The sequence below is a fragment of the Heterocephalus glaber genome, unplaced genomic scaffold, assembly GCF_053883595.1.
Source record: "Heterocephalus glaber isolate CG9 unplaced genomic scaffold, H.glaber_assembly_v1.0 deba00001608, whole genome shotgun sequence".
Taxonomy (NCBI): Eukaryota; Metazoa; Chordata; class Mammalia; order Rodentia; family Bathyergidae; genus Heterocephalus; species Heterocephalus glaber.
The window spans coordinates 31,518,582-31,546,049 of NW_028258379.1; the positions used below are offsets into that span (position 1 = coordinate 31,518,582).

A 27,468-nucleotide genomic window follows, 5' to 3' on the forward strand; every position below is an offset into this window, starting at 1 on the left:
AAATTATGAGAAAATGAAAAAATGGAAACATAGTCTTTGTAAATAGGGAAGGGTGGAGGGGGTGAAGGGAGGACAGGGAATGGGGAAAAAATAAGAACCAAGGTACATCATGTACAGGTACAAGCACCCAATGATAAATGTAAATGTATTGTATACCTAAAATGTACCAATAAAAGAATTTGAGGAAAACAAGAGATCAAGTAGGTTTATAGCTATTTTGTGGAAGCAAGGATTTATAAAATGCCCACTGCACACCTAGATATACTAAATCCTCAAACAAATGCTTGTTTGTATGAAGTCATTACTGCTGACTGACTGCCCACAAGCTCTTTCCTTTTGTTTTGTACTTGTTTGCCTGTATTCAAACCCAAATAGTGACACCTCTGTCATGCCTGAGTTCAGTCCTTGTCCTGCAGAGAACTTCCAGCTTTTTCTGTCAATACGTGGAATCTATTTCCTCTGCTCTTGAATCTGATATAGACTTGGGACTTGCTTTTGACCACTGGAATGGAAATGAAAAACTGTGGCTTCTGAGCTTCTGTCTTGAGGCCTCACATATTTCATTCCTGATCTCTTGAAACACTGCTGTCTCGTAAACCACCTAGGAAAGCCTAGGGATGAGACACCTACCAGAAAGAGGGTGCTCAAATACTCTAGTCCTCCCAGCCACTCCAGCTATTTCAGCTGAGGCCTACAACATGACAGTCAGGACATCTGGGACCAGCCAACTCTCAGCCTATCCACCAACCAACTATACTGGCAAGTATAAGTCCAGACAAGGCCAGAATAATTTCCCAGTTAATCCCAGGCCAGCCTACAGGACTACGAATAAATAACTAGCTATTGTAACAAGTTGTTATGTTTTGTTATATGATAACTGAGACAGAAATTAGCTCCAGACGTGAGATGTTTTCATAACACAAGGAAAAAATATATGACATTGGTGTTAGGACAAAGCAGCAAGTAGAATCTAGAAAAGCAGTCAAAAACCAAATGGTGAAAACCGGAAGAGGCTGAAAAGGCAGTGAGGAAACTGTCTTTGAGAACGAGTAAAAGGTGACCTGTTTTGTAGTAGTGAAACAACTAGCAAAACGTTTGCCTGAAATAACTTGGAAGATAGAAAAGTCCTCTAACAAATTTGGGAGTGTGACTGAAGAGATTTCCAGGCAGAATGCTGCCAATTACAATGGACCCTTGATTTATGAACTCAATTCGTTCCCAAGGGCTGCTTGTAACTCAAATTGGTTAACTGAAAGCTCAGGCTCCTCTACGCAGCCTTCAAAATCTCTCTCCTGTTTACAGGCAGATCTCATTGTCCTTAGAATGAGACATTGGCCCAGGATTTCTCAATTAACCCCACACAGGAAAGGATGTTGTCATGTTCCTTCCAGAACTCTTTAAGGGTTAAATCTGTATCTGAGAGCATTTGGAAGCGCAAGTGGCTGACATTCAGGTAGTAACTCAAGACTTTGATTGTAAGTTAAAACTAAAATTCTGGTTATAACCCAGGTTGTACATATGTCAGGCCAGGGTCTCCAATTGTCCACTGGAGTTTCTGTTATCTGCATTTGATAATGTAGGAGGAGAGAGAAATAAGCTAAACAGAGAATGATTCAGTTGGAAAGCAGACATTAGAGGAAATATAGAGAAAACAGGAAGTACACATTCAAAGATAATATAGACTCCAAAGCAAATAAAGGCAAAACAGAGGTACATTATCCTTAGATAACTTTAAAACAATAATAAAACTGACTTTTTCAGTTACAACTGCTGCACAGATAACCACTCTGAGACTGAGAGGTGTAAACAAAGCCATTTTATTATACACATGTTTTCTGTGAGTCAGGGCTTCAGATAGGGCACAAACAAGATAGTTTTTCTCTGCTCCATCATAGGCAGGATCTCAGCTACCAAGACTCATATGGCTGAGGATGATTCACACTCCTGGGAAGAGGAAAGCTGCTACTGGAAGTGGCTTCTGAGTTGATTTCTTCACTCACATATCTTGTGCCACATATGGGAGAGTTAAAAGATGTGCTCAACTGGGTCCTCTAAGTAGAGCTTCTATACCTGACCTTTCCATGTGGTTTGATGGTATTAGTTTATTGTCTGTTACTATGATAAAATACCAGAGGCTGGATTCTTTACAAAGCAAAGAGGTTTATTTAGCTCACAGTTCTGGCGGTTCAAGGGAATGACAGAAGCATTAGCTAGGCTCTGGGGAAAACCTCATGACACAGGTGGGAATACTTCCAAGAGGGAGGGATCAAATAGTGAAACACGAAGCCAGAGACCAAGAGGATTCAGGTGTGTTCTTCTATAAGAATTCACTCTTGTGGGAATGCTTTGGTCACATGAAAACTACATAATCTCTTCCAAGGGAAGAACCCCTAATGATCTACCTCTTAACAATGGAGACCAAGCTTCATGAATACTTGGATACATGAATACTTGGAGGACAAATAACATCCAAACCAGAACATTTCAGGTTTTTGTGGCCATAATGGCAGGAGTCTGAGAGGAAGCATCTTGAAAGGAAGAACTGCAAGAGAACCAGGAAGAAGTGTGTGACATTTTGTGACCCAGCCTAAGTTATATAGTCACTTCCCTGATATACTGCCGGTTAAGGCAGTCACAAGTTCATTCATATTCAAAGGAGTGAGACATAGTCTACTCTGCAATGAGAGGAGAGTCAAAGAATTTTGATACTGCCACAGTCAGCCTTCTGACCACAACTTATTTATATTTCTCTCCCATACAAAAATACTCTCTTCTTCCCAAGAACCCCAAAAGTTTCACTGTATGATTACCCCAGAGACTTGGAACAGAGATGAGTCTCCTCTGCCATGCTCTGTTTGAATCCTGACCCAAAACATTCCATGGCCATAATTAAATGGCTCTCCCTACCATGAAATCCAGAGTGGATTGTTATAGGGAATGTGGAACAGAATTCAGTACCTAGCAATGAGGGGCTGCTGTAATAAATAAATAAATAAATAAATAAATAAATAAATAAACCTCAAACATGAATCACAGGCCTTGTAACCAGATAGCAGCAGAGGTAGAAAGGCCTTGAGGAAGCAGAGTTTAGTAGAAGTCAGATGGGCCACAGGGAGGGCTTAAAGAAAAGTGCTATGAAGCTGGAAGAAAAGGGACACTGGATATGCAGTGGTAGAAAGTTTGGCTACCATGTTGTCCAGGTAGTAGAAAATAGGAATTGTAGCTGATGAACTCAAGATCTAGCTAAGGAATTTTTCATGCAGTGTTGTAGATTCCACCTGGCAGCTTCTATGGCAGTTACCTACAGGAAATTGTGAGTGAGACAAACAAAAGAATGAATTATTCTGTTTTCAACTAGAATTTAGAGGGAAAATATTCAGCTCAGGACAGGCTTTCCAGTCAGTAATTTAGAATTCTTAAAAAAAAAAAAAAGCTTCAGGGAAAACATTATATCCATGGCCCTATTAGGAAAATGTGTTCTCAGGGGAAAATGATTATATGGGTTCAATATAAAGCTCTTAAGAATTCTGAATTTAACACAGCATATCATAGACCCTATTAGGCAGACAAATGACCTAAGAATCTTCAGGGCACATATCACCATCCACTCCATTAAATAATAAGGGTTCCAAGAATCTTTTTTTTTTGGTACCAGGGATTGAACTTGGGACCTTGGATTTGCAAGGGAGGCGGCGGAACCACTGAGCTAAATCCCCGGCCCTCTAAGAATCTTAAGGCATTATTCCCAGCAGCCTCATAGAGAGACCAAGGTATGGATGAATTTAAAGTTATTCAACTTGTATTTAATGAACTAAGTTGATGAATCAATACATAAAATCCCACAATAGATTTTCACAGAATTATATCTGTGTGAACAGATACAGCCCCAAAAGAAGTTAGTTTTGGACTTCCACACTCTACAAGAAAAAAAGTAGTGTGATAAAGCTACTTAGCTGTAACAATAGGCAACATTTTTGGTAAAGAATAGATAGGTGTTTCCTGGAGGGTGCAGCCATTCATTCCTGGAAGCAAGCATAACCTTGATCCCCAAAGCAAGAAAGACCCAACCAAAAAAGAGAACTAAAGGCCAAACTAACTCATGAATATAGATGCAAAAATCCTTAATAAGATACAGCAAAATAGAATACAGAAGATCATCAAGAAGATCATACAACCTGAACAAGTGGCATTCAACCCAGGGATACAGGGATGGCTCAACATATGCAAATCAATCAAGGTAATACACTGTATCAATAGAGTCAAGGACAAAAACCATATGATCATCTCCATAGATGCAGAAAAAGCATTTGACAAAATCCAGCAACCATTTATGATAAAAACCCTACAAAAAATTGGTATAGATGGTCTCTACCTCAATCTGATCAAAGTCATCTATGAAAAACCAACAGCCAATATCATACTACATGGTCAAAAACTGAAATCCTTCACACTAAAATCAGGAATAAGGCAAGGATGTCCACTATCACCATTCCTGTTCAATATAGTTTTGGAAACTTTACCAAGGCAATTGGACAAGAGAAAGAAATAAAAGGAATAAAGACAGGAAATGGAGAAGACAAATTGTCATTCTTTTGCAGATGACATGATATTCTATATAGAAGACCCCAAGAACTCCACCAAAAGTCTTCTACACTTAATAACAAAGTTCAGTACAGTAGCTGGATACAAGGTCAACACACAAAAATCAATAGCTTTCCTCTACATGAACAACAGACTCACTGAGAGAGAAATAGGGCAAACAATTCCTTTCACAATAGCACCCAAAACACTGAAATACATAAGAATCAACCTAACAAAAGAAATCAAAGACCTCTTCTCTGAAACCTATAGCACTCTGAAAAGAGAGATTGAACATGATATCAGAAAATGGAAAGACATCCCTTGCTCCTGGGTAGGAAGGATCAACATAGTGAAAATGGCTATACTTCCAAAACTGCTATATAGATTCAATGCAATTCCAATTGAAATCCCAGCATGGTACTTCATGGACCTTGAGAAAACAATCCAAAGATTCATTTGGAACAAGAAGAGACCCAGAATAGCAAAAGCTATTCTAGTTAACAAACACATGGTAGGGGGTATCACAACCCCCAACTTGAAACTATACTACAAAGCTACTGTGATTAAAAACAGCATGGTACTGGCAAAGAAACAGACCTTAGGACCAGTGCAACAGATTAGAAGACGCAGAAACAAGTCCAGACACTCAAAGGAGCCAAACACCCTCATTGGAGGAAAGATATCCTCTTTAATAAACAGTGTTGGAGAAATTGGGTTTCAACTTGGCAAAGACTAAAATGAGATCTATATCTCTCACCATGCACTAAACTAAAATCAAAATGGATTAAAGATCTAAATATTAAAGCAGAAATGCTGAATCACCTAGAACAGAGGTTAGGTAGAATTCTTGAAGACATTGGTGTAGGAATAGATTTTATGAACAAAACCTCAGCTGCCCGTGAACTAGTACAATCAACAAGTGGGATCTCTTCTTACTAAAAAGCTTCTGCACATCAAGAGAAACCACCAGCAGTGTGAAAAGACAACCCACAATGTAGGAAAAAAATTTCACCAGCAGTCCCTCAGACATAGGTCTACTATCTCAAATCTATAAAGAACTTAAAAAAATTAGACCTCCCAAATTTAAAGACCCAATCCAAAAATGGGCAGCTGAAATGAACAGATATTTCTCAGACAAAGAAGTTGAAATAGCAAATAAACATATGAAAAAGTGTTCAACATCACTGGTCATTTGAGAGATGCAAATGAAAACAATGCTGAGATTCCACCTCACTCCAGAAAGAATGGCTGCTATCATGAAATCAACCAATAACAAATGCTGGTGGGGCTGTGGGGAAAGAGGAACACTGCTCCACTGCTGGTGGGAGTGTAGACTGGTGCAACCATTGTGGAAATCAGTATGGAAATACCTCAAAGAACTAGAACTGGAAGTACCATTTGACCCAGCTATTTCCCTCCTGGGTGTCTTCCCCAAAGAATTAAAAGAATCATACCACAGTGATATATGTGCACCCATGTTCATAGCAGCATGGTTTGTAATAGCTAAAACTTGGAAACACTCCATATGGCCACCAACTGGAGACTGGTTAAAGAAAATGTGGTTTTGTAAAATAAAATGAAGTACTACTCAGCCATAAAAAAGAGAAATTAGAGACATTTATTGCTAACTGGATGCACATTGAGGCCATTCTCTTAAGTGAAATAAATAGAACACATGTGTAAATACTGAATAGCTTCTCTAGTGTGAGAAACTGAAAGTGTAAATAAGGACTAAAAGGTGTAATAGATAATGTGAAATAGGAAGAAAAGGGGCAAAGGGGAAGGGGAAGTAGGAGGGGTGGGGAAAGGAAAGAAGGGAATGGAAATAATATGAGAAAATGGAAAAAAGGAAACAAAGTCTGTAAATAGGGAGGGATGAAGGGGTTGAAGGGAGGGCATGGGATGGGGGAAAAGATAAGAACCAAGAGAGGGCCATTCCTTGGGCAGGGCAAGTAGCCTACCTATGGGTGTAAACTGGATCCAAAGACAATAAAGGTAAATGATCTCCAAAAAGAATTAGAAAGTTGAGCTCTTAGTTCCAAAGGATTAAAATCCCAGTTAATAGCTTGTTTGACAAAACAGCTTAAAGTAGAAGAACAAAAAGAAGGACAGAAGGAATTAGAGAAATCTGAGAAAGAAGAGGAAGAGGAGGATGATAGGAAATCTGAAGATGATAAAGAGGAAGAAGAGAGGAAATGGAGCACCAGCATCAGGAAAGAAGATACATTTTGCCTGATGAACCAGCCATCATTGTACATCCAAATTGGGCTGCAAAAAATGGTAAATTTGATTGTAGCATCATGGCTTTGAGTGTCCTTTTGGATTACAGATTACAGGATAATAAAGAACATTCATTTGAGGTTTCACTGTTTGCAGAAATTTTCAATGAAATGCTTCAGAGAGATTTTGGTGTGATAATATACAAATCATTACTGTCTCTTCCTGAGAAAGAGGACAAAAAAGAAAAGGACAAGAAAAGCAAAAAAGATGAGAGAAAAGATATGAAAGAAGAAAGAGATGTTGAAACTGATGAACCAAAGCCCAAATGGAGAAAATCAGGAGATGATAAAGATGAAAAAGAAGATAAAGATGAAAGGAAGAAAGAAGATAAAAGAAAAGATGATTCTAAAGATGATGATGAAACTAAAGAAGATAATAATCAAGATCAGTACGACCCAATGGAAGCAGAAGAAGCTGAGGATGATGAGGATGATCATGATGAGGAAGAAATGAATAAATGAGATGACAAAAGAGATATCAACAGGTATTGCAAGGAGAAGCCATCTAAAGGAAAAAGAAAAGACTCAAATGATCACAGTTAACAGAGATCTCTTAATGGCCTTTGTTTATTTTAATCAAAGCCATTGTGGTTACCTTCTTGAAAAAGATTTGGAAGAAATATTCTATACTCTTGGACTACATCTTTCTCAAGCTCAGGTAAAGAACTTCTTAATAAAGTAGTACTTCATGAATCTTGCTTTTATCAGAAATGAACAGATAGTTCAAAAGATGAAGAAAATCACAAAGGGTCTGAATCATTGCAGGAAGATATGCTAGGCAACAGGTTGTTACTTCCAACACCAACAGTAAAACAGGAATTAAAGGACATAGAAGAAAATGTAGGACTTATTGTGTATAATGGTGCAATGGTAGATGTAGGAAGTCTCTTGCAAAAATTGGTAAACAGTGAAAAAGAAGAGCTGAAGTAGAACAGAAGCTACAATTACTAGAAGAAAAAACAGATGAAGATCAAAAAATAATATTAAATTTGGAAATTTCCAAGAAAAACCTCTCTGGTGAACTCAGAGAAGTTAAAAAGGACCTTAGTCAGTTACAAGAAAACTTAAAAGTTTCCAAAAACATGAATTTGTAGTTTGAAAATCAATTGAATAAGACAATCAGGAATTTATCTACAGTAATGGATGAAATCCACACTGTTCTCAAGAAGGATAACATAAAAAATGAAGACAAAGATCAGAAATCCAAGGAAAATGGTGCAAGTGTATGAAAAAATTCATATAATGATGAGTGATGTTAAATAATGTAATATATAAAAAATCATGATACAAGGATGTTTGGTGGTGATGCATATTTGATTTTAGTAGTATAAATGTTAGTTCAAATGATGTATAAAGTACTATGAATGTGAGTTTGCTTTTGAAAATTGCTTGTAATTTCTAGTGTTTAAATTTATTAAACACTTCTTGAGTGAAATAATTTTGCATTGCAAAATGTTTTAGGATGAACTTTGTTATACTTTTAACCCCAATAAAGTTCATCAGTTTAATTGACAAAAAAAAAAGAACCAAGAGAGCATTTAAAGGTTCAAATTTCCAGTGATGACTGTCATTATATTGTATACCTAAAATGTAATAATAAAAGGATATACAGAAAAAAAAGAAATAATTTCTCAAATAACAGCAGAGATTGTGCCCACAGTGCAAGACATGATTATTAAGTCTAGAGAGGACACAGATTAAAAAAATAGAGGAGCTGAGGAACATGATGGAATCCCATCATAGGAAACAAATGGAATCCATAAAGCAGATGCAAACAGATTTCCAGGAGATTAAAAACTCCACTGAAAGTTTACAGAGCAGAATGAGCCAAAGTGAGGACAGAATTTCAGATATAGAAGATAAGATTGCAGTTACTGACCAGGAAAAGAAAAATTTCTTTAAAATTTTAAATTTTAAAATTTCTTTAAAATAGTATGAGAAATCAATCCGGCAGCTGCTAGATGATGCAAAGAAGAATAACATAAGACTGATTGGAGTCAATGAAGAAACAGAAGAGAGTGCAGATGACATAAAATAACTGTTCACAGAAGTGATGGCAGAAAACTTCCCAAGTAGAGGAAAAGAACTTGACGTACAGATAAGTGAGGCATATGGGACTCCAACTAGCCTTGATTTAAAAAAAATCTACACATAGGCATATAATTGTTAAGATTCCAGAAACCCAACAGAACAACAAAGTACTACAAGCAGTTAGAGAAAAGAAACAAATCACATACAAAGGAAAGCCCATCAGAATCAAAGCAGACTTCTCAGTGCAAACCCTCAAGGCAAGAAGAACTTAGGGTGCTGTATTCCAAGCCCTAAAGGAAAACAGCCTCCAACCCAGATTGATGTACCCTACAACACTGTCTTTCAAAATTGATGGAGAAATAAGATACTTTCATGATAAAGAGCAACTTAGGAACTTCATGAATACCAAACCAGCACTCCAAAAAATTATAGACAAAATCCTACAAAAGGAAAATGAGAATCACAACCCCAGGGAGCCCAGAAGAATGAATCCACTGGACATGACAAGAAATTAAATGCCAAGAGGGAGAATCCGACAAACAGAAAAAGTCATGGCAATGATAACTCAATACGTATCAGTTATAACCATCAATGTTAATGGTCTCAATTCACTAATCAAATAAAAAAAGACTGGCAGAATGGGTCAAGAAGCAAGATCCAACAATATGTTGCATACAAGAAACACACTTAATTCAAAAAGAAACTCATAGACTGAAAGTTAAAGGGTGAAAAACAATACTCCATGCGACAGGAACCAGAAAAAAAGCAGGAGTAGCTATCCTCTTTGCAGATCAAGTGGATTTCAAACCAAAATCTGAAACACTTCTGGTCGCAAGAATTTCAGATAAGGAATAGTCAACCTGTATGTACAAATCTATTGTGAACATGTGCTTTCATTCCTCTCAAGTAAAAACTTAAGAACAGGACTGTTGGTTCTTAACAGTAATACAAGAAATTTCTATATTGTTTTCCAAAATGGTTTTATCATTTTACATTCACATTAGCAGTAACACAAAGTTCTAACTGGTTCACACCTAAGCTGACATTTGTTCTTTTAAAACTTTTAACTTCATCTCCCTAATGAGTGTATAATACGATCTTGTTATTGTACTGATTAGTATTTTTCAGATTCTAGTGTTATACACATTTCCTTGTGCTGTACTGGTTATTTATCATCTTCTTGTGTCTACTTTTTAATTGGGTTGTCTATTAATGAGCTGTAAGAGTTCTTTATATATTCTGGTCATAGGTTGTATGTATCATAAATATGTTCTGTTTAAGGACTACTTTTCATTTTCTTAATGTCTTTTAAAGTTCTAAATTTTGATGGAATCTCATTTATCAATTATTTTTCTTTTATACATCATGTTTTTTGTATCCTAGGAAATTCTTGCCTACCCTAAATTCATGAACATTTTCCTTTATAATTTCTTCTTAAACTTTTATAGTGGGCCGGGGATTTACCTCAGTGGTTTTGCCGCCTGCTGCACAAGTGCAAGGACCCGAGTTCGATCCCCGGCACCAAAAAAAAAAAAAAAAGTTTTATAGTTTTATTCTTTCATATTTAGGTTCATAAATCCTTTCAAGTTATTTTTATGTATGGAAATAAAGGGCTGAGGTTAATTTTTTACATATGGATACTAGGTGTTCTAGTGCCACTTGTTGAAAACACTATCTTTTCCTCTGCTCGAGTTTATGTTTTATAAAATGTTAATGTTAAATAATCTTTCAAAAATCAGTGGACCATATATGTGTGGTTCTATTTCTAGACTCTCTGTTTTATTCCATTGATCTATATGTCTTTCCTTACTCCAACATTGCCTTGATTACTGTAGCTTTAGAGGAAATCTTAAAATTAGGTAATAAATGTCTTCCAACAGTGTTATTTTTTTTTCTTTTTACTTTTCTAGGTCCTTTTACTCCTACATAACTTTTAAATTTTAATATCCAATTCTTCATTTATAGCAAGTATACACAGACCTGAATTTTTATACATACCTTGTGTTTTCTAATCCTCCTACATTCAAATACAAGTTCTAGAGGCTCCTAGAGATTTCTTACTATTTTCTCTGTGGATGATTATTTCTTCTACATATAAAGATTTTACTTCTACCTTTCCAATCCTATGCTATTTGTTTCTTTTTATTGCCATACTATTTTGGTTTGGGCCTATGTTTCAAAGTTTAATGGACAGATGAAGAGTAGGCATATCTGCCCTTGTTCCCCACCTTAGGGAGAAAGCATTGTATCTTTTCCATTCATATAAAGCATTTTTGCTGGAAGTATGGAGTACATGTCTTTTATCTGTTGAGAAGATTCTGTTCTACTTCTAGACTCCTGATAACTTTTACCAGGAACAGCTGTAGAATTTACTCCAATACTTTTCCTGCAACTACTGACAGGATCATATGGCTTTTTCCTTTCTTCTGTTAAAGTGATGACTTATGGGGGTGGGTCTTCCAATGCTGAACCCACACTGCCATCCCTATAATAAAATCACTTTCTACATACTGCCAGATCTGTCTTTTAATCATTTGTTTTGTTCAACAAATTTCTATCTATGTTCATACTTTTTTCTTCTATTATCTTTATCCAGTTTTAGGATTAGCACAATGTTGATTTCCTAAAATGAGGGGAGAAGCGTTCCTTCTTATTTCTGCTTTAAATGTTTGATACAATTCATCAGTTAAAATATGTATGAGCCTGTTGTTGTCATATAGGTAGGTTTTCAAGCTAGGAATATACTTTCTTTAATAGGTGCTATTCAAATTTTATATTTCTTCCAGAGTCAGTTTTATTAATTTGTCTTCCAAGGTACTTCTTAGAAGTTGTCAAATTTATTTCAAAAAAGATTTTTGTAATATTCTTTCTATATCCTTTTAAATTCTGTAAAATCTGTGGTAATGTCCTCTAAATCTTGATATTGCAATTAAAATATATAATTAATATTGTGTAATAGGAAGGAAAGGTCTGAAGCAGTAGGGGAAGTGGGAGGGGTAGGGAAAAGGAAAGAAGGGAAAAGAAAAAATGAGAAAAGGAAAAAAATGGAAACAAAGTCTTTGTAAATAGGGAAGGGTGAAGGGGGTAAAGGGAGGGCAGGGGAATGGGGAAAAAAACAAGAACCAAGATACATCATGCAAGGTACAAGATCCCAATGATGAATGTAACTGTATTGTATACCTAAAATGTACCAATAAACTTAATGGAAAAAAAAAAAAAAGAACTGCCTTGCTGAGCATAGGGAAAATCACTAATCCACAGAATTGTGGTCAATTGGTTGTTTTTAGCTGCTACTTTCTAGAGTGGTTTTTTATGCAACAATAAATAACTGAGATAGGCCTCCAAAAGTACCTACTCATTATTCATATCCCCCAAAATTTAAGTGATTTGTATAAGGTTCACATAGGTAAAAGGAAATGGAGTTTGCCAGAACCCAAGGATTTCAATGAGTCAAAGCTGTAGGACACTGTACTATCTTCTCATACTTTCCAACTACAAAAACCAGAAAGAGAAAATGGAAATGACTTAGAGAAACTCCGTGAAAAGCAGTTAGGGGAAATTTTAAAGGAAAAATCTTTTGCTAGATATATTATTTAACTTATATAAATAAAAAATTTCCATATATATGTAATCATGTTATATTTTCTCACATATATATTACACTATTTATACTACATTATTTTTTCTTGCTACCAGAAACCAAACTCAGGACCTTGCACTTGTCAGGCAGGCACGGAGCCACTGAGCTAAATCCCTGGCCCAATAATCATTGTCTTTCTTTTCTTTTTTAGTACCATGAATCAAACTCAGGGCCTCACACTTGCCAGGCAGGTGCTACGCCACTGAGCTACAACCCCAGCCCTTATACTACATTTTAAAGCAATAAAGATTTTTAGTATATAAAATAATCATTTATTAAAGTTAAATTCCATGCATTGCATTATCAATCAACCCTTTTTATAATGAGACTCCTATCCCAGAATTACACATTTTTATTTCAGATTACATAACAAAAACGATGTGCATAAGGCAAGTGAGCAAAAGCAGAAATGGAAATAGAAAAAGAGAACATTTGGACATCACAATTTTGCATGCTAACTCACTTCCTTTCTCTCTTCACAAATACAGTGACATGTACCTACTGGGTAACCATGGTGCAGGAATGAGGCAGATGTCAATGAATGAATTTACATACAATCACAGCAAATCATGCAGCACCACACAGATGATTTGCTCTTACCTTTTTCTGACATATGGCAGATATTTCAGCTGTAAGGGGAAGGTACACAGAATATCAACAAAGAAAGAGCCCATTTTAAATAAGGGCAGCCATGAAGAAGAATAAAAACAATCTTAATAACACAATCTATGGATTTGGCAAAAATAGCTTTTGGTTTGTCTCATAATTTGTCATCGACTTTTATTAGCTTCTATTTTTCTCCAAAAACATAAAATACCTCTTCCTCACCTGATAGTGATTTCCGTTTTTTATTTAATGAGATTAACTGGTTTGATGTGATATATTTAGACCATCACTGTGGGATGTTCTGCTATAGCAAACCATCGGGGAAAAATTCCTACTAACTTGGTCTCCTTATATTTGAGCTATCAATTTGTATCAGTCTTAACTAATGTAAAATCAACTATATGGTCACTTAAGAGAAAGCAATTCTCAAACCCATGGACCAACCAAATGGAGCAAAACAATCAAACTACTGTCTACTTACTTACAAGATTGACTTTAATAAATGCATAAGAATTCTTTTTAGTGAGCATAGCAATTATTTCCATGGAAACTGATGCTATGGATTACCTGAAAATAATTTTTCCAAGAATCTATTAACACTTTCCTCAAAATAGAGCTTAAAAATGACTAATATCTTATTTATGGGATGGTCCATGTAACGGTTTATTTAAGAGATTAAAGGTAAATGCTCCAAAATCCTGTCTGGAATTATGAATTAGTGGATGCCAAATCAGTGAAATTTATAACTCAGTCATAAAAACTGATTTTGTACAATTAATGGGCAATAAATCATTGAATTAATTTCTCTCTTAAAGTTGAGGTGGCCTAATATTAAAAGATTGCAAAGAAGAAATATAATAATCATTGAGCAAAGGTAATCATTGACCAAGAGCCTTAAATTTAAAAAGAAAGTATTTACAGAATTTAGTTAACATAAGGTTTTAATATTTCTTTTTAAAGGGGCCTTTCATATAAATCATTTTTATTATATATACCTAAAGTCAAATATCAAGTTTTTCCTGTATCCCTGGTCTGTACTCACTATGTGCTCAGCTATTTCCACAGTCATTTCCTCTGCTTTCCTCTTTTTCAGTACTGGGGATTGAACCCAGAGCCTCTGTACTGAGCTACATTCCCAGGCCTTTTTAGCTTATATTTTATTTTGAGACAGGGTCTCACTAAGTTGCCCAATTTGGGCTTGAACTTTAGAACTTGCATCCTCCTGCCTCAGCCTCCAGGGAGTGCTGAAATTACAGGCATGGGCTTCTGCTTTTTAAGTACTTTTCTTTGTCATTTCAGCTACTAACAAGGTGGACAGAACATCTGTTTTTCTCAGGAGCAAAGCAATGCTCTGTCTGAGACCAGCTAACTTTCAAGACACAGCCTGAAGAAGCATTGCAAATCTTGTTTTTGCATTAAAATGGGCTAGATATACCTTATCTCCATTTTACTGATCAGGAGACTCAGTTTCAGAGCAACTAAAGGATTCTCCCCCAAACATGGAGTTGATAACAGTGACAGGAAAAGGGTCCATTATCCAATTCTCTTTCTTCTGGTGCCCTTATTCCCTTTCTGACCTGGCACAGCCTGACATATCACTGGCAATATCTATTATACAAATAGAAAATCCCTTTAGACATGGTTCAACAGGGCTTTAGTCACACAAAATTCTAACTGCAAAATGTAACCTTAATTTTGGTACAGTTGATACCTCTTCCCTCATTATTAAGTGTTTGGGTATATTATAAGCAAGATATTGACATTAGAGCTTCAGGTCAATGAATATTCAGGGAGTTGTATCTTTTTAAAAATAAAATAGCACAAAAGAAGATAAATCAACCATGTCATTAGTCATGATTGCTCATTATTCATCCTTTCTGAAGTAAACCATACCTTGTGGCAGAAGAACATCAATCAACCACTCACTGTGGTCCCTGCAAAGAAAAATAAAATTCATTTTTGAGCTTCACTGAAATGTTCCCCCTCCACATAAATGTTTATAAGCTGCACACTATTGATGAAAAGCTTTTAATAGAAAGGAAATATAATTAAGAGCACTATCATAATAAACTTTTTAAATGTCTAATGCATTCCAGCTAAATTATAAATTATAGGCATTTCATCATATTGTTATCTTTAAATGATATTTTCCAGATGCTTATTATGCCAGCCAAAATACTGCATGATCTGCACAAAGTTGAGTGTAACTATGAAACTGACAAGCAAAGAAAACCCATTTGAATTATATGTCATGTTTGGAAACCATAGATTTTTTTAAATACACCTATCTTTCTCTGTGGCCTTTTTAATGGGTTACTTCAACACTGGAGCTGCTCTGTTAAGTGGAATTGCTTTCTCATGTTACATAGAGAGAAACATTGCAATTTTCAAACATTTCAAACGTTGCAATCTTCCAAATGAAAGCTTGCTGTATGTTAAATATCAGACAAAATAACTTTTTAAAAAACACAGCAAGGCTAATGGAAAATTTGGATAATGTAACCAATGGAAGTCCAAAGGATAGTCCTTATTTTCTCATTGTTGCTCTATTTCCTTTTCTTAAAGGACTCTTATACTTACCCTGCAATCCTCTCGCTGCATTCTTCACAGAGATACAGTGGGGGTGGTTTGTCACCCAAAGCTACTGACAAGGAAGGGTCTATACACATCTGAAACAAATGAAAAGACATAATGAACACTGCTGTTCCTGTGTACTACATTCCCTGTATCATGAGGACAAATGCTTCAATGATGACAGATTTTCAAAAGCAAAGTGAAACAAATATTTTTATTCAAACCCATTTGATCTGTAACTGCTTGGACTATACTGGTAGATGAGTCCACGCTGAGGATTTAATATGTGGTTTGGGTGGTTTTTCATTTCTCCTATTATTTGCCACTCAAGTGTCAGGAAATCCACTCTAATTCCACAAAGATAAAAAATGATTTTGTTCAATGGCTACTCAAATTGCCTATGTGGGTGGTGAACATGGTAATCCCTCTTTGGGAAAAGGAAGATGTATTATTAAGATTTCAAAATCATAAATGATATCAATATGCTCACAGCAGAAAATTTAGCTTCCTAGGATACATCTTATTCAGAAAAGGCAGCATTAAATCTAACATTGAGTGGTTTGCTTTTCTTACTCTGGAATTCTAGATTTTTATCAATCATCCCATGTTTTATTTTCATCTCTTGTTTTTTTTTTCCTACATATGACCTACAATTTGTTTACCCATGATGTTTTGCTGTTTATGGCCAGGGTTTTGCTAGCCTAAGCATGGAGATAAAGTGTTCATTTCATAGTTGACCATCAGAAGATATCAAGTATCTGGATGTCTTACATCAAGTGAAACAAAACATTCAGATAACTAGCTGCATTTTTTGCTTCGCATACGTTTAAATTTCTATAATTTTTTGTTTTGTTTTGTTTTTGTTTTGGGGTGGGTTTTTTTGGTACCGGGGATCGAACTTGGGTCCTTGCGCTTGCGCAGCAGGCAGTGAAACCACTGAGCTAAATCCCTGGCCCTAAATTTCTATAATTTATCAAGGTCCCTGCTTTTCAAAGAATAATCAACCTGTGTTATAGCTAACTGTGCAATAAATATCCCAAGTAAAAACATCTTCTGGAACTTTACTCTATCTTTAGTTGCTTTCACTAATTTGAAGGGGGGAAAATGACCCAAATTTACAACCCAAACAGCCTGTAATGCAAAGTTAAAATCCTGGGTAATTTCAGTGCTTGAAGAAATAACAGAATTGCTAAATTTAAATAATTAAACCATCATAATTTATAAATTGTGTATTCCCTGATGTTAAAAGTCCAGGGTGAAAATCACTCTTACATAAGTTTCATACTTCTTCAAATGACATGAATAGCTACTTTTGGTATGTTAAGCCAGAGACTGGCATATTTTTTTCTAAAAACTGATCAAAGAGTAAATATTTGAGGTTTTGAGGGCAAACAGTCTCTGTCACAATTGCTCAACTCTGCTGATATAGCATGAAAGGAGTCATAGACAGTATAAAAGTAAATGAACATAGCTGTGTTCCAATAAACTTTATTCATAAAAACAGACAACAGACCAGACTTGTCTGTGAGCTTCAGGAAAATGGGAGATGATTAAGTAAGATTTTGGAGGTGATGAAAAATGTCTTAGAATTACGTAAATATGATTCTTGCAAACATTGTGAATGTACTAAATGCCACTAAATTGTTCACTTTAAAAGTGTAATTTATCAGAAGAGGGCATTTTACAACAGTGGGTAGAATTTAGGATATTTTGAAACTGACATAAGGCCTTGCAATTTCAGGAAACCCCAAAATAACTTGTAAGTATTACATTGTGAAAGATTTCTCATAATAGGCCTAACTGTACCAGCACCTGTCCTTACTGGGAACCAAGATGTAAAAATCACAGGCTATGGTTCAGAGAAGGTTTTCTTACATTTGTTTTAATTTCATTTAAACATCATGAAAATAAAAACCAGAAATCTATTAATCAACCATATGCTACAAAGCTTTATTTTTGAAGATACTGGAATAAATGAGAAATTGTTACTGATCTCTTACTGATCTCGAACTTGTACCTGTTCTTTTACACTCAAATTTTTCTTTGAAAAGACAGTAGGAGGTCCCCTGGAAATTCTCATTAGCATAAATTTATGACCAAAAAAAAAAAAGTTGATTTGTTAAAGTGTTCTCAGTCCTCTAATGTTTCTTGCCTCACCTATGTGGATGGATTTTAAAATACATTTTGTAGAGATTTATATAAATAAAGTCATATTTGCACACTAAAAAATAAAATAAAATAGTTAATTTCATATTATATGAATTCAAGCTCAATTTTTTTTAAAAAATGACAGAAACTAGGATGCTTTGGCCTAGAGTGCTTTCAGCTGAAAAGTAAGGCCAACCCAGAACAATGGACGGGGCTATTTACCTAGAAAAAGAGAAAATATAATTCCCGATGATTTCTATGATTGGAAGGCCAGAAAGCAATTACTAACCAGGATGTTAGAGGACTCATGGGAAAGCAGTCTGACATAAAATCAAGGAAGAAAAAAGAAAGGATATAGAAACCAAAGTAAGAGAGAGCTGTGCAAACACTAAGAATCAAGCTGAACTCCGTGGGTAATATCTGGTCCTACGTATGATCAACTCAAAATATCCTCACACCGGGTGAAAGATGGGAACCAAGAGAGATTATGTAAAGGTGCAAGTTTCCAATGATGAATGTCATTATATTGTATAACTAAAATGTACCAATGATTAAAATGAATAATTGATAATGCAAAATAGGAAGAAAAGGTCCAAAGGGGTAGGGGTAGTGGGAGGGGCAGGGGAAAGGAAAGAAGGGAAAGGAAAAATGATGAGAAATGGAAAAAATGGAAATAAAAAGTCTTTGTAAATAGGGAAGGGTGAGGGGGGGTGAAGGGAGGGCTAGGAATGGAGAAGAAATAAGAACCAAGATGCATCATGTAAAGGTACAAGTTCCCAATGAGAAACGTTAATTGTGTTGTATGCCTAAAATGTACCAATAAAAGAATTTCAGAAAAAAAAATCCTCACACCAAACCAAAGTGTCTTTGCGTCCTAAATGTCTCTTAAGTTCAAGAGAGGGGTGCACATCGTAGAATGGGAGAGGCTCATGCTTTCATTGGCAGGTTATCCTCATCTGCTCTTTCTCAACATTCATTCAATTTGCATTCATCAAAGACAGAGAGAGATACAAAAATCCCCATTGTTGTTAGTATGATATATCTAGACGACAATATCATTACTGGCCCCCTGTTGCCACTTTGGTTTATGAAATGCATTCTTTTGTTTCTTTTATATTTATAGGATCTCATTTTACCTGCTTTGTTTCTGTACCATGGTGGTATTAATTTTCTATCATTTGGCCATCTGGACAGTCTATGTAGCTTTAGAATAACATAAGCAAACTCTCATGGCACTAAGTTCTTAAAAGTAACTATGAACTCTAATAAACACTTCATAATATGAAATTTAACTCTCGCAAATCCAGGCACTGGTCCAACCAGTCAAACCAACAAATATATCATAAGCAATCTGAGATTTTGGGTTTTAATGGGACTGGAAGAATATGATGTGGAAAAAAAAAATGAGGCTAAGAGTCAAATTACCTCATTCTGTTGCCTTATTCTGATATCGTCTGTGTGACCTTAGCAGCGTGACTTGACCTTTCTGTATAAGTACCTTGTGCTAACTGATTCCACCACTGGAGCATAGGACTTAATCTCTCTAAGCCACTGTTTCCTTATCTCCAATTTAGCCTTCTGTGTGTATGCTGTCCAAACACTTCTCATTCTTTCCAACTAAGTCACATCTCTGACTTGATTATTGATTTTCCAATTTTGTCCTGCATTTCTTGAGCATGCACTGTCACATACTAGGCAGTCTTAATTTGAAGTGTACAGATGAAAACAGGAAAAATACATTTTAATTTAATTAACTGGCTCAAATAGAAGCCAATTAAGGACTATGTAAGTGTTCCACTGAGACTCTTTTGACAATTAGCTCACTACTATACATCACTTGGCTATGAACTCATCAGGTAAAACTTGTACACACCACTATTTATTCCTCTCTAAGTACAGTCAGACTGAACATAGAAGTGCTTGAGATTACTACAGATCAAAAGCCTCTGCTTTACAGAGAAGCATGCAATTTATTACACTCTAATCAGCAATTTTCTCCTAATAATTTAACCACTGAAAATACAACATGCCACTAGGTCTAATAAAACAGTACCTTCACAGCTGGCTTGTTAATTGCGTTGTGGCATTCAATGTGTTGGCAGTGGATGGGATTCCAAGCTGTAAAGCAAAATAGAGCTAATGAATACTTCTCACTGAAATTATTCATGCCCTGGTGAAAACACAGCAGACACTTCACTATTTTCTTTTTACCTAAATAGAATCATCATTATTGATTTCCTAACATAAATGTCTTTTATAATCTATAAAAGGTTTTAAAATCAGGCAAAGGTATCATAACTTCAGCATTTTCCAAGGGAAAGAAAGCCAGTATATGATGGCATATGTAGTACCATATTACCTCACAATACTATAACACTAATAAGTTATTGAAGATTTTTATGACTATATTTTCACTTCATTCCTCAAAAACTCTGTGGGGTAGATACAGTGGAGTATTACTCTCATTGCATACAAAACAAAGTTAAAGTTTAAAAGGTTGTGAAGCTTGATATGGACACAGAATTATTAAATACAACTTGGGAAACTTGGGACTAGAACCTATATCTCTTAGTTTCTGGTATTCTGCTCTTTTCACTGTAGTATATTATGTTAATCATCCTATATTTTTGGTATCAGGAAGCATTTCAAATTTATAATAACTGAAATAAGTGGAAAGGCATTCTCCAATATTCCATTTCCCACTCCACCCCTGCCATTGGAAAGATGAGTTTCTTGCCCAAATGAAACTTCTCACACATGTAACCCAAATACTAAACCTCTGCTAGTTTGCTGATAACTATTAGCCAACTCTTTAACTCAGTATACAGATAGTATAATAAGGAAAAAACCAAGTGACCTGGAATAAACCAGAGTTAAAATCACAACTGGTAATTATCATCCTCTAGACTATTATGTTGTGCAATGTACTTAACTAACAGTACTCCATTGTTTTTAAAAAGCTAGTAGGTTTATATACTTTAAAGTAACACATCTTCCTAAACTATCATACTCTAATTTTCCAGGGCAACAAATCAATTTATATAAAAAGAAAACAAGTACAGATCAGAGACCACTACTCTAATATTGATTATATTTCTAGAGGAAAAAAAGGAATGAGTAAATGAATGGATGAATGAAGAAATAATGTAAATATACACATTGCATAACTCTCAAGTTTGTTTCCCATATATTTTAAAGTCAAGATGACTACAAAGAGAAGCAATAGTTTTTCTTGTGCACAAAGAGATACTTAAAGAGAAAAAAAACTGCCTTTTAACCTGTACGTGAATTCCAAATATATGGAATATGGCACATATTCCTCCAGTCCCAAGCTCATGACAAACAAAACTAATCCATTATAGCATCCCTTCTTGCTGAGTTTATAACTGGTCTGAAGAAAGCTCTGAGCAGCCATCATTGATCTAAATAGAGTTGGCACAAAGGATGAAACCAGCTAACCATTTCTGAATCAGTATATTATGAGAATGTTTGCAGACTGTTTTATAAAAATTAGTAAGTCTTTGATATAAGTAATATCCAAAATACATAACAACTGTTGTGGCACAAGTGCAAACAATCAGTGCCATAGCACTAGATCAGTGCTCTAAAGACTTCTGCTCTGCCAGAAATTAATGCTTTCTGTGTGACTAGTGGGAATACATAGGTCTAATTCCTCTCACTTCTTGTTGCACTACTACCATGTGTCACTGAGATAAGAACAGGTTGTGGGATGCTCTGCTTAAGTTATCAAATCCACACTAGATTTAAGCTTACTAGGACAGTAATTCTTAACTTCTGTTGTGTGTCAAAAATCACTTGTCAAGGTTTTGTAATATGTCTAGATGTTAGATGTACTGTATAAAAAAATCTCTGAGGACAGAATACAATTTGTAATTGGGAAAAGTACTAAAATTGGTTCTTATATAAAGACAATCTACATACCTTATTGCATGGCAATATAGTCATGATAGAACTCCATTCAAATAAAATAACAAAAGAGAGCACAAAAACATGACATACACTAATTCTTCTTCCAATTATGATGGCGCAATTGTTATCAGACTTGCCTTCCTACCATAAGTAACTAGAAAACTGAAAAAAATATATGAAACAGCTGTTTAGAAAAATTGAACTACAAATAGTGTAGGTTAGTGTTTTTTGACAGAAGAGAAATAATGTAGTAAGCCCCACAATCACCCTAGTTTTCTTTGTAAAAGTACCTTCACCCTGATCCAAGAAAGCAAAAGATAAGCAGAGTAGGGTAGTTTTGTTGAGTTGAGAGGAGAAAAGTTGAGATAAAAGATGCAAGATAGCTGGAATTTGCTAGGTAGAGTACCAAGAAAGTAGAAGTAGGATTAACTTTGAGTCTTTGGCTTTATAATATGCTAAACGTATGTAAGGTAAAACTCATGAGGAAGGATAAAGAACAACTATAGGGGACCTATAAGCTAAACAATTCCAAGTACCCATACATGGCTAGGAGATATTCAAGGTCTAGCCAGCCAGAATGATAGAAACTCATTTGACACCTGAGGCATACAACAGAGACACAAGGAGTGTTATATCTTAGAAACAGAACTAAATTAACAGAGGCAAGCCACCCTAGATTTATCTTGACAAAATTAAGAACAAGCCTTGGAAAGGTCAAGCTGATCAACTAGAAATTCCAACACACTTTAATGGAAAACCAACAAATAAAATAAACTCTAATGTATTTTAATGGGAAAAAGTCCAGATATTCAACAATGTAATACTCATAAAATCCAGCATCCAGCCAAATATCATATGATATTTGGAAAGGTAAGAAAATGCTACTCAGAAACAGGAAGAAAATTGACAAAACATACCCAGAAATTATGCAGATGAAGCAGTTAGCAAACAATAACTAAAAATAGCTACTATGAACATATTCGAAGGAAAACATGATTATGAACATGAGGACAAATATGAAAGATAAAATTTAAAAAATGAAATTTCTAAAAATAAAAAAATGCAATATCTGAAATGAAAAATTCACTGAATAGGCTAAATAGCTATTAAATAATGCAAAAGAAATGATCAGGCACTTAGGAGACTTAATAGGAATAACTCAAAGTGAAGTACTGAAAGAAAAACAGAGCTTCAATGAGCTGCGGGAAATTTTCAGGAAGTATAAAATATATCTGATTAAAAGCACAAAAGGATCACAAGGGGAATATATTTGAAGAAATACTGGCCAAATTCATTCAACATTGATTGAAACTATGAACCCACAGATCCAAAAAGCTCAATGAGTCATAGGGAAGATAAAAGCAAGAAAAATCACACCAAAACTCGTTAGAATCAAATTGATGAAAAGCAACAGTAAAGAGAAAATCTAAAAGCAGCCAGGAAACAAAACAAAACCAAAAAAAAAAAAAAAAAAAAAAAGACACATTACTTACAGGGGAACAAAGATAAGAATGATCGTTGATTTCTTGTCAGAAACAATGCAAGCCAGAAGACAATGGAACGACATCTTTAACAGGCTGAAAGAAAAAAACTGTCAACCTAGAATTCTATACCCAGTGAAAATATCCTTCATAAATGAATATTAAATAAAAGTTATTTGAAGACAAACACTAGATAATAGAATTAATTGCCAGCTGGGCTCTGCTACAAGAAATTGTAAAAGAAGTGCTTCAACCTGAAAGTAAATGATACTATATAGAAGCCTGGGCCAACACAAAGGCATAAAGAGTGTGAGACATGGCAAATATAGTAAATAATTACAAAAGATATTTTTACTCATATTAACATGTTATTAAAAGATGATTAAATATTGAAAATAAAAATAATAGCAATGTATTATGAGGCTAATTATCTGTGTGTATAATGTTTGATAACAAGAATAAAAAGGAAGGTCAGACCTGGTAGCACATGCCTATAATACCAGCACTTAGGAGGCTGAGGCAGGAGGACTGCCACAACTTTAAGGCCAGCCTTGGCTACATAGTGAGTTCAAGGCCAGCCTGAACTATGTAGTGAGGCCCTGTTTCAAAACTTTAAAAATGAGGGCCAGGTATTTAGCTCAGTGGCACAGCACCTGCCTCACAAGCACAAGGTCCTGAGTTCAATCCCTGGTACCACAAAAAAAAAATTTAATAAAATAAATAAAAAAGGATGATGGAGACTGTGAAAATACATAGAATTAGTACATTAGTATATTGATTGGTATAATATTACTTGAAGGTAGACTACAAAGTTAAAGGTATATTTTGTAAGCCTTAGAGCAATTTTTTAAAAAGGAAAAGTTAATCCAATACAAACATAAAATTGGACACTAAAAATTATTCCAAAAGAAGGAAAGATATAAAAAAGAAATAAAAACTAGCTGTAACAAATATAAAGCAAGTACAAAGTCAAAGACTGAAACCCAATCATATCAATAATTACATTAAATGCAAAATGTCTAAACAATAAGTATATTACATGGAAATGGTCTAAAAGACAGAGATTGTCTAATAAGTTTAAATTTATCAAAAAGCATGACTTAGTTATATGCTACTTATGAAAAGCATTTGAAATATAAACAGATAAGTAATAAACAGAAAAACCTACATCAGGCTACTAGTTTCTTTTTGTTCATTTAAAAGAAAGTTTTGTCTTTTTGTTTGTTTCTTCTTTGTTAGAGAGACACTTTTTTGTCTATCACTTGTATTCTGAGTAACATTTTGCCATTCTTTTAAGATCATGATACATAGTATACTAACGATTTTTATTCTCTATTTTGTTATGACATTTTGTTTTATATTTTCATAGAAGTGTTTTTTAATATTTTCTTTATTAATACCTACTTTTGTTACATTGAAAGAAAAGAAAAGAAAAAAAGAAGACTGAAATCTTTATAAATACAAGACAGGTAAGCTCCAGGAAAAAGATATTACCAGAAAAAAGAAAGCTATTTCATGAAGACAAAAGGGCCAGTTGATCAAGAAGATATAATAATCATAAGCATGTGTGCATCAACTAAACTGAAAAGAGAAGTTCATAATTACTGTTGTAAAATTCAACAATTCTCTCTCAATAACTGATGAAACAAGTAACAGATAACACAAGCAGTAACTGATAAAAAATCAGTAATATCATTAAGACCTGAATAACTCTCTCAAACAACTTAAATGTTAAAAAACAAAACTCACCACACAGCCACTGTGTAAAGTACAATATTTTCAAATACTCATGTAACATTTACTCGTATAGAAAATATTCTAGTCATAAGCCTAAAAAATTTAGATGGAGCTATATCACACAGTATGTTCTCTAGTGAGAATGAAATTAAACTAGAAAGCAATTTCATCAAATATTTGTACCTTTCAAAAATACCTCTAATCAATTCATAAATCACAAAGAATGTTAGAAAATATTCTATGCTAAAATATAATGAAAACATAATATACATAGCAAATTTGTGGGATGAAAATAAAACAATGGTCTCATGGAAGTTTATACCTTTAAATTCTTATATTAGAAAATCTAAAATATCTAAAAAATGATTTATACTATGTCCTTAACAAAACAGAATAAAGAATAAGTGAAGTGCAATGTCAATGGAAGGAAGAAAATAAAAAAGATAGAAACAGATATTATTAAAGTTAAAAATAGAAAACCAATAGAGAAAATCAATGAAACAAAAAGCTGACTTTCTGGAAAATTAAATAAAATTGATAAGCCCTCTAGCCAGGCTCATCAAGAATATTAAGAATAAAACATAGGAATCAGGCCCAGAGGAAGGGGCTTCTGGGTCATGGTTGCACCACTCCCAGCCCAGAGGAAGGTGCTCCAGGCCACCTTTCCACCATTCCCAGCCCAGAGGAAGGAGCTCCTGGGACACCTTTCCACCACTCCAAGCCCAGAGGAAGGGGCTCCTGAGACACCTTTCCACCACTCCCAGCACAGAGGAAGGGGCTTCCAGGCTGACTTTCCACCACTCACAGCCCAGAGGTAGGGGCTTGCAGGCTGCCATTCCACTGCTCCCAGCCCAGAGGTAGGAGCTTCCAGGCTGCCATTCCACCACTCCCAGAACAGAGGAGGTGAGCCACGGGGGCACCAATAGGATCCCCCCTACCAAAATGAAAAGACACGTAAACAAGTCTCAAAATCAGATTACCAGATCACCTATAGCAACCCCACAGGGAAATGAGATGGAACAATCTCATACTCAACCACCTGGACTACCTGAACTGGCAACAAAAGGGGATCTGGAAAAAATGAAATCAGAAATAATTTCTTACATAACAGCAGAGATTGTGCCCATAGTACAAGACATGATTAATAAATCTAGAGAGGACACAGATAAAAAAATAGAGAAGCTGAGGAACATGATGGAATCGCAACATAGGAAACAAATGGAATTCATAAAACAGATGCAAACAGATTTCCAGGAGATTAAAAACTCCATTGAAAGTCTATGCAGCACAATGAGCCAATGTGAGGGGAGAATTTCAGATACAGAAGATAAGATTGCAATTAGTGGCTAAGAAAAGAAAAATTGCTTCAAAATTGTAAGGGATCATGAGAAATCAAGCCAGCAGCTGCTAGACAGTGCAAAGAAGAATAACATAAGACTGATTGGAGTCAACAAAGAAACAGGAGAGAGTGCAGATGACATAAAAAAACTGTTCACAGAACTGATGGCCAAAAACTTCGCAAACAGGGGAAAAGAACTTGACATACAGAGAAATGTAATTGTGTTGTATACCTACAATGTACCAATAAAAGAATGTAATAAAGTGCAAAAAAAAGAAAAACAAAAGAACTTGACATACAGATAAGTGAGGCATATAGGACTCCAAATAGGCTTGATCCAAAAAAAAATCTACACATAGGCATATAATACATAAGATTCCAGAAACCCAACAGAAGAACAAAGTTCTATAAGCAGTTAGAGAAAAGAAACAAATCACATACAAGAGAAAGCCCAACAGAATCACAGCAGACTTCTCAACACAAACCATCAAGGCAAGAAGAGCTTGGAGTGATGTATTCCAAGCCCTAAAGGAAAACAGCCTCCAACCCAGATTGATGTACCCTGCAAAACTATCTTTCAAAATGGATGGAGAAATAAGATACTTTCATGACAAAGGGCACCTTAGGAACTTCATGAATACAAAACCAGCACTCCAAAGAATTTTAAACACTATCCTAGGAATGGACATTGAGGATCACAACCCCAGGAAGCAAAGCAGAATGAACCCATCTGGCAAGACAAGAAATTAAATGTAAAGGGGGAGAACCCAACAAAAAGAAAAAGTCATGGCAGTGACAAGTCAATACATATCAATTATAACCATCAATGTTAATGGTCTCAATTCACCAATCAAAAGAAAGAGACTGGCAGAATGGATCAAGAAGCAAAATCCAATGATATGCTGCACACAAGAAACACACTTAATTCAAAAAGAAACTCATAGACTGAAAGTTAAAGGGTGGAAAACAATACTCCATGCGACAGGAACCCAAAAAAAGCAGGAGTAGCTATTCTCTTTGCAGATCAAGTAGATTTCAAACCCATACTGATTAAGAGAGACAAAGAAGGACACTACGTCCTTGTAAAGGGAACAATCCAACAGAAAGAGATGACAATCATAA

The 27,468-nt window shown here is 35.1% G+C and overlaps 1 protein-coding gene and 1 pseudogene across 1 annotated transcript in view; one reads left to right on the plus strand and one right to left on the minus strand.

Annotated features, from left to right (window-relative positions):
- The window catches only part of Unc79 (unc-79 subunit of NALCN channel complex), a 231,959-nt gene that overhangs the window by 147,016 nt on the left and 57,475 nt on the right, over nt 1–27,468 (minus strand). Inside the window, 4 exon segments of the mRNA XM_087195499.1 lie at nt 13,132–13,160; nt 15,031–15,071; nt 15,718–15,806; nt 19,913–19,977. Coding sequence (XP_087051625.1) covers nt 13,132–13,160; nt 15,031–15,071; nt 15,718–15,806; nt 19,913–19,977 — 224 coding nt within the window.
- On the plus strand, nt 3,135–8,104 carry LOC147822810 (cell division cycle and apoptosis regulator protein 1 pseudogene; annotated as a pseudogene).